Raw genomic sequence first — 8,836 nt, 5'->3', positions numbered from 1 at the left:
CAATCCTTTAGCATCTAGATATGATCATGATACAAAAATAATATATATATATATATACAGACACTAAAAAACAAAATAAAAAACAAAATATATCAATTAAATAATAATATAAAAATTGATAGTTAAAAAATAAATGACAAAAAATTATATAGGTTACCTTGACCTAATCTTCAAAGACTTGTTTCTCAACAGCCATCATTTGCCCTTTATCATTCCAACGAAAACTAAAGCATTTGAAGTTTTGAACCACGCATATCAGTTATTGCCCAATATTGCCTTTTTAAAGTTTTGAATTTAGTTTCTACACGTTGATTTGCCTTTTGTCGTTAAGCATATTCTTAAACTGGCTTGAAGATTAAAATTGGCATAAAGAGTGGAATTTGATTTTTATCTATGGAATGGGATTCTAAAAATTGCAGAATTTTACGCTAGAACAAGTGGTGTAATCGAGGGTTCTAAAAATTGCGGAATTTGATGCTCGACCAAATGGTGTACATAGAATTCTTTCTGTTGTTGGAATGTTTTGAGTAGAAATTCCTTTCCTTTTCCGATAATATAAAACATAAACAGTTACACTATTCCATACCAACCATTTCTCTTTTTGCTCAATGATGTACAAATCAAAATTTAATTGAGCGGTTTGGCATGGTTTTTAATTCATTATCAGCCCTTTACTCACCACCACTTTCACTACCACCACAACCATTTCTCTTGTTTCCTAGCTTCCTCGTACACTTACCACTCTTTTTCGTATTATAAGCTCAAATAAATTTTGGAAAATTTCAGGTGAGTCCACAATTTGACCTCACAAACTAGAGAGACAACTTTTATATATATTAATCGTGCTAATATTCGAGTGCTCTTGATAATTCTCTCAAGATAATTATTGTGAGGAATTTCATAGGGGTGACTCCAAAATAGACTAAAATTTTTGACCTTTGAATCCAAAATTTCAGAGATTTTATAAGGTTTTAGGAACTATTAAACTAACTATTTAGAATTTCAGACAAGTGTGACGTTTTTTTTTTTTTTTTTTTTTTTACTAAAATGTGTTCATTAACTTATGTAAATTTCCTTCTTAAAATGCAGCAATGTCAACGGAGCAACCGGCACAATTATTTGAAATTGTTGTGGACCCATGTTTGCAAAAACCAGATCATTTTCCTCAAGTTGAATTTCTTACTTCCAAGACAGATTTTGCACCTGACAGTAAATTTTTTTTCCCCTTGTTCTCTACATAAGCTTCAGATTTATTACAAAATGCGACTTTCATTTTGTTTTATTTTATTTTTTCCAAATTCTAAAACAAATTTTTCCACTTTCTCTCAAAAAAAAAAAAAAAAATTCTCCACGTATTTTGGACAATGATAAATGTTGGATCCTGCAAGGATGAAGATTTCATGTAGAAATATAGGAAACAATTGCAAACTAACACCAATCCCCAAACAATTTCGTTAGTTAGCCACGTTTACAAACTATTTAGGAAACTAACATCTCAAGTCTAAGAAACTCAATTTTGCTCTTAGAATTCGATTATGATAGAGTCGAGTTCCACAACAAAAACGCAGCAACCCAACAACTCCTAGCAACAAAAATGCAATTCCAACAACTCCAAGCAACCCAGCAATTCCAAACACTGGGTTTGACAATCTTGGCACCAGAGCGGCTTGGGTTTGTTGATCTCGGCACCAAAGGTTTTTTTTTTTTTTTTTTTGGTTTGGTTTGGTTTGTCTCCGGATTCATTTTCTATGTTCTTTGGGTTGGTTTGTCAGTGGTACCAGAGGGACACTTGGTTTGATTCAACAATACCAGAGAGACATTGGTGCCAAGATCAACAAACCGCTAGTGCCCAGATCAAAACTACCGTGGGTCTTCGTCGGGTTTGGTCAGATTCTTCTTCTTCTTTAGGAAACAACCTCCTTCGTGGATTTAGGTCTTCATGGGGTTGTGTTTTGGTTTGGTTTTTGATGAACTACAGAACTGGAACTCGTGGATTTGGGTCTTTGTGGGGTTGGTGAAGGTTTGGTTTTTGATGAACTACAGAAATTGGAACTCGTGGATTGGATTTGGGTCTTGGTGGTCTGGAACTTGAGTTTTAGAAACTTGAGTTCTACGTTGATTTTTCATGGAACTCGAATCTTAGAGACTCGAGTTGCAACAGTGAAATTGAGTTTGTGAGTCTCGAGATGCTAGTTTCCTAAATAGTTTGAAAACGTGGCTAACTAACAAAATAGTTTGAAAATAGGTGTTATTTGGTAAAATTTGCTATTTAGACTGAATTTAGAATTTTTTTTGGAGAATAGCATGCGCGTCAAACTAATTAGTTAGTTGGACTGTTTTTGGAACTCGAGTTTGCCAAACTCGATTTTGGGCTGGAAAGCAAACCCTATAGTGGCGTTTTTTTAGTTCCTATAGCAGCGTTTATAAAAAACGCCACTATAGGGCACATATAGTGGCGTTTAAAAAAAACGCCACTATAGTTTGAATTTTGGGCTGGAACTCGAGTTTGCCAAACTCGAGTTCCAAAATCAGTCCAACTGCCTAAATAGTTTGACGCGCATGCTGTTCACAAAAATTTTTTTTGAAAACAGTCTAAATACCAAATTTTGCCGGTGTTATTTTGGGGAAAAAATCCCTCTTATCTAAAGGGCAGAGAGAATTCTTAAGTACTTCACAAAGGAACCCAAGGCATTTTTCTTTTTTGCTAAATAATCCCTAGGCATCTAATTATAGATGCTTGGTGCCCTTTGATGAGATTCACTATTTGTTATTGTTATTGTCTTAATTGTGGGGCTTATATAATGATTTTTAGCTTTGCGTACTGTATACTTTGTTGCCTTTTACCTTTTACGGGAGAAAGCTGAAAATATGAGGCAGGCAAAAAATAATAAGAACATGTTTACCTTAAGAATAATTTTTAGAATCTCTCTCTCTCTCTCTCTCTCTCTCTCTCTTTATTTATATATATATATATATAATAATGCATTATACTAGAATTTGTTTTTTCAAAATAACACCAATTTTCAAACAATTTCATTAGTTAGCATGATTTAAAAACTATTTAGAAAACTAACATCTCGAGTGCAATAGAGTCGATTTTGGTATGCTAAATCGAGTATAATGAACTTGATTTCAACATCGTGGCACCAGATGATGTGGAAATTTCATCCACGTTGGCATAAAACTCGAGTCCATTAGACTCAAGTTCTATCATATAGAACTTGAGTCCATAGGACTTGATTTCCTTTATAATTTACCAATTATGATAGGACCATCATTTTTTTTACTACCACAACTTTACACAATTTTAAACCTAAATGTAACTTATAATAGAAAATACATATAATACAAACAGCTTGAGAGGACACGACACCATTTATTTATTTTATATACTCATTTGAAAAAAAAAAAAAAAAAAAAAAACCTATACAACCATTGTATTCATATATGTATATAATAATGTAATATTCAAGGGTAGGTTGAAGGGTTCAGTTTAGCTCCTACTTAGAGAACCATATGTTTTCATCTGCAACTTCAAGAGATAGAGTTAATAAACACCCACTTCAGTCAAATTTAGTCCATTTTGGTCCCCTTTGGTTTATTTGGGTCTAATTTAGGTCCAATTAAGTCTACTTCAATCCAATTCGGACTACTTTAGTCCATTTCAATCCAAATCAACCCACTTCAGTCCATTTTGAGTGAGTATAAACTAAAAATAAATAGAGTTGCTATCTTTATTATATCTGTCTCTTAAAGTTGATAAAAATGACATATTATTCTTTAAGCAGGAGTGGAACTAGACCCTTCTACCTAACCTTAAATACCATATTAGCATACGGATATAAATACAATTGTGAAATGCATTTTTTTTTTTCTAGTGAGTATAAACTAAATATAAATAAAGCTTTTATCTTTTTTTTTTTTTTTTAGATGTGATCTTATCTTATTAAAAATATAGTATATAATGATATATTGTTATACAACTATACCTTTAATTTTTAATATTCTTCTCATTATATTTTATTCTATAAATTTGTTATTCTCTCTCAATTAAAAAAATGTGATTATACTCTCTCTCTCTCTCTCTCTCTCTCTCTCTCTCTCTCTCTCTCTCTCTCTATATATATATATATATATATTTTTTTTTTTTTTCTTGCAACTTACGTTAGGTTGACGAATTTTTATGTCCTTTTTTTTTATTATTATAATATCTCTACTTTTGGTTGATATGTTTTGGTGTTGTGTTTTATTAGTTCCTTATCACAGGTGTTCTATCTCCCTTTTATAATTTGATTTGATCTTTTTTTAGTTAATCCTTTATTAGTTTGGAAGTGAGAATTTGAGTTTATATCAAAACACAATCTACTTAACTATATGTATTTAAATGTGCCTATCTATTATTTGAGTAATATCAATGATAATTATGTGATAAATTTTGACCATCTTGATAATCTCCTTAAGTGTTTGAAACCTTAAATTGAAATTCTAACTCCCCCACTAGTCTGACTTACCTAAGGGACTACAACAACTAATATATAGTAAAGAAATCCTAGGCAATTAGAAGACTCTAGAAAAGCCTAATTAATGTTGGGAATGAAATTAAGTTAGAACATTAATATATATATATATATATCAAAAGGGACAAATTTCTAATATATATATATATATATATTGAGAATCAAATTTCTAAAAATACATAATTAAATACTATGGATTCTAGGAATTATCATAGAAATGATGAGATCTTATTATGACTTATAATTTGCAATTATGAAAAAAAATAGTAAATTTGATAAATTGAAGGTATAAAATAAGGGAATTTAAAATTTAAAATTACAAAAAAAAAAAAAAAAAAAAAAACCAACAACAACAACTACCATAGATATATACATGTTGTGAGTTTTGATCCTCATAATGGCACCCTTTAGAAAACTAAATTTCACTACGTGATTCTGTTACCGGCCTCCATGATTTATACCATTGCTTTTCTACTTCCTAAACTTATTGTGACTAAATGTGAGATGAAATCTTTGTTCAAGGAAGTCTGTACCATTCATTCAATATCAGCACCCCAACTTGGAAGAACTCTGTCTCGTGTTCTCATTGTTCTACTCATCTAGTGGAAAATATTCAAATAGCTAGACAACATTGAAAGTAGAGGAAATACACATTTCTGGCTAGAGTCCAACAACGTAAGCATTGTTATTAATATGCTTCATGATCTGGAATGGCCTATACTTCTTGTCTTTCAGCTTGTTATAGGTGCCAGCAGGAAAGTGATCCTTCCATATATAGACCATCACCTAGTCCCCTTGTTGAAGATCTTCTTCCGAAGTGAGCCAGTGGCTTGTAATCAGCCATCTTCTACTACCATTGGATGCCTCGAGTCATTTTCAGACCTTTTCTTGTATTTCCTAGATGAGATCTTCAATATTCTTTAACATGATTTTGATTTAAAGAAACTCAGGTGGTCATTGTCAGACCTCTTCTTGTATTGCCTAGATGCAAGATGCCATAATTTTCTGTTGCGATGCTCGTTTCAAGAAGCTTAGATAATGCCATAATGGCACCAAGTTTAATGTATGCTTTGGGGTTACACAAGAGACTTTTATGTTCTTATATTATAACACTTAAAAGACTTTTATATATATTACAGGTCTCTGATTTTTAAAACTTTACAGGGAAAAAAAGAGATCATTCCCGTGCCTTGTGTTTAGCTGCACTTAACGGTGACTGGAAAACTGCTAAGCAGTTCATCGATAAAGATCGTGGCATGCTTTATGCTAGATTGACAAAAGCATGGGATACAGTGATTCACATAGCGGTTCATTCAAAATGCATATCTTTTGTAAAAGACCTGGTGGAATATGGGACTGTGGAAGATCTAGCTATAGAAAACATGAATAAAGACACAGGCCTTAGTATTGCTGCTGTATCTGGAATGATCGAAATTGCAAAGTTAATGATAGAAAAGAATAATAAACTGACAATGAAACGTGGTACTAGGGATTTGATACCCTTTGGCATGGCAGCTGAAGTTGGACATAAGGAAATGGCAGAATATCTCTACTCGAAGACTGAATTTGACTGTCTAGATCATTGTGAACGAATTAGGCTGTTTTTTATTATCCTTTCCAGCAATTTGTATGGTAAGACTACATTACTTCATGCTCCGAAATTTGTCACTTGTCAGTATGGCTATATAACTAATAACATGCTACCTTCAATCTTGCTTCTGTTTTAGTAATTCATTATATATCATATTCCAATATTTTCTGGAACTTATAGAATTTGTTTAGGACATAATCTATGTTAGAGTACACTCCCAATCCCAGTGTTTCTTTCAAGGACAAATTAACATGTTCTGCGGTGACTCACATACTGAATTTCTAATAATGATACTAAGAACTTTTGTTGGAAGTCAAATTTTGGATATTCCTTGCTCTCTTTCTCTCTGCTTCCAATTTCATAGCGTTACTGCTTAAAAAAGATGCAACTCACTTGACATAACTCTGGCTCTACAACAAAAATCTGTTCGTCTACAATAAACAGTTTCTGACTACAATAAAAACTCTTTTCTTGTATAGGTTTAGCATTGGATATGCTGAGTAAATATCCAACAATGGCTTGTGAACGAGATGATAATAATAATGGGAAAACAGCTTTACATGTCTTGGCTCAAAAGGCTACACACATTGCCAACGGCAGTCCCCTAAAAATCGTGGCAAGATACACCAGCTTGTGTACGCTTTTCTAAACCTGGTCCAATTCTCACAATAGATATTTAGTGTTTAGCATAATGCATACTCTTAAGTTCCCAACTCAGAGTAAACATTTCTACCCCATTATAATTAGGGAAATTATTGTTTCTTAACTTCACTATATTCACACTTTTCACACTAGGTGTCCACAATTTCCAAGCAATATTTACATTCTACTCATGATGTAAAACAGTGTGGACACTGTTGGATGTAAAATATTTTAGAAAGGATCTATAACGCAACTTTTTGTCAACATTTTGCATCACTCAAACATATTTTACATTCTTTTTTTGATTTACATACTTTCACTATCGTTCCAAAGAACAACTTTGTTGCTTCCCATTTCTCTTTAATAAAGGTCACTTTTTTCAATTGATACTTTTACCCTTCTTCTAGACTTCAAAGGTTTCTATAAGCAAACATCAACGCCAATATTGGCTCGGGATTTACTTGAAAGAATTTGGGAGCAAGTTCTGCAGCAATCAGATGAGGAAATTTCAGACCTAATCAGCAGGCCTTCAGGAGTACTTTTTGATGCTGCAATGTCTGGAAATGTTGAGTTTTTAGCTTTGCTTCTTTGCGAGTATCCTGTTCTTTTATGGGAAGTTAATGAAAAAGGGCAAAGTGTATTTCATGTTGCTGTTTTGCATCGTCACGTACATGTGTTTAATTTAATATATAACATAGGAGCAATTAAGGATTACATAGTAGGAAATATTGATGATGACAAAAACAACATGCTGCACTTAGCTGCAATGTTGCCACATGTTGAAAGACTTGGCGCCCCACGAGCAAACCTTCAAATGCAACGAGAGCTATTGTGGTTTAAGGTATTCCTTACCACTAGATCTTCTATTTTTTTTCTATTTCAATACTTTCTGGATATATCATTTCGTATTTATAATGTCAGCCTGTCAGGTGGAAGTTTAATATTTTATTTTCTGAATTTGAGCACAGAAAATGTCAGGTTATTTAAAATTTTAATGACAAGACATTGGATGCCTTTGTAATATTTAATATGAACAATTTAATGGGTTCATTTCAAATTAAGAGGATCTTAATACCATTTAAATCCATCTTTGATATGTTATGTAATGTTCATTTTCTTGTGTTAATAAAATTGTCTACTTAACTTTTCACCCTGCTTATGATTCTAGGAAGTGGAAGAGATTGTCCGACCATTTCATATGTATATGAAAAATTCAGAGGGAATGACACCCATGGATGTTTTCAATAAGGATCATAAAGATTTACTTAAAGTAGGTGAAGAAGCAATGAAGGAGACAGCCAATTCATCTATGCTTGTAGCAACTCTCATTTCTACTGTTGTCTTCGCAGCAGCTCTCACAGTTCCTGGTGCCAGTAACAAGATATCAAATACTCCTTTTTTCCACAAAGAGCAGTGGTTTATGATTTTTATTCTTTCAAATGCAGAAGCACTTTTTACCTCGGCAGCATCAATTGTGTTGTTACTGTCCATTCTTACTTCAACCTATGCACAAAGTGAGTTTGTGTATTCATTGCACGCAAGGTTGATGTTTGGGCTCACAACACTCTTCATCTCCATAACAACCATGGTCTCAGCCTTTATTGCTGCCATCTTTTTGATCTTTGACTACAAGTTAGAATGGGTTCCATATGTCATTGCTTCACTTGCCTGTGCTCCAGTGATTTTGTTTCTTGTGTTACATTCGAATCTTTGGGCTGATTTAATCCGCTCATATTACTGGTCTAAGTTTTTATTCCGGCCAAGCAAGCAACGAATTTTCGAGTTAGAATTTTGAATTGTATGATCCTGTTTAATGCTATCAGTATATTTTAGTTTCCCAAATGTATGATGCAATTAGTCGTATGGTTGTATTGAGCTACATCCATGGTCCTCATGAATGCCTTTCCTCTGTATGTCACTAGCTGTTGTCAACCAATGTGAATTGCAAAACAGGTAAAACAAAAGCATGAAAAATTGTAATTAATTTTTTTTTGATGGTTTTACTTGAGTTGGTTGTTTCCCACCAAAATAAAATCCCATCTTATTATCACTCATTTTAATTAAATACATTATGGAAAAATATTAT

General features: G+C 32.8%; 1 protein-coding gene across 1 annotated transcript; it reads left to right on the top strand.

Annotated features, from left to right (window-relative positions):
* The first annotated feature begins 614 nt into the window (after positions 1–614).
* Positions 615–8,545, top strand: LOC115966449 (ankyrin repeat-containing protein ITN1-like). Its single transcript, XM_031085684.1, has 6 exons — positions 615–786; positions 1,090–1,209; positions 5,682–6,149; positions 6,588–6,743; positions 7,158–7,591; positions 7,919–8,545. Exons 2-6 carry the CDS (start codon positions 1,092–1,094, stop codon positions 8,543–8,545), a joined length of 1,803 nt encoding a protein of 600 aa, XP_030941544.1. The 5' UTR covers positions 615–786; positions 1,090–1,091.
* The last annotated feature ends 291 nt before the right edge of the window (positions 8,546–8,836 follow it).

This window comes from Quercus lobata, chromosome 11, assembly GCF_001633185.2.
Source record: "Quercus lobata isolate SW786 chromosome 11, ValleyOak3.0 Primary Assembly, whole genome shotgun sequence".
NCBI classification, from domain to species: Eukaryota; Viridiplantae; Streptophyta; class Magnoliopsida; order Fagales; family Fagaceae; genus Quercus; species Quercus lobata.
Note: the sequence above shows the minus strand (reverse complement) of the source record. Positions and strands in the feature narration are given on the sequence as shown.

Coding starts and splice junctions, on each gene's coding strand:
- LOC115966449 (XM_031085684.1), top strand. CDS start 1,092: ATGTCAACGGAGCAACCGGCACAATTATTTGAAATTGTTGTGGACCCA. Junction 1,210..5,681: donor GACAGATTTTGCACCTGACA/GTAAATTTTTTT, acceptor AAAACTTTACAG/GGAAAAAAAGAGATCATTCC. Junction 6,744..7,157: donor GGCAAGATACACCAGCTTGT/GTACGCTTTTCT, acceptor CCCTTCTTCTAG/ACTTCAAAGGTTTCTATAAG.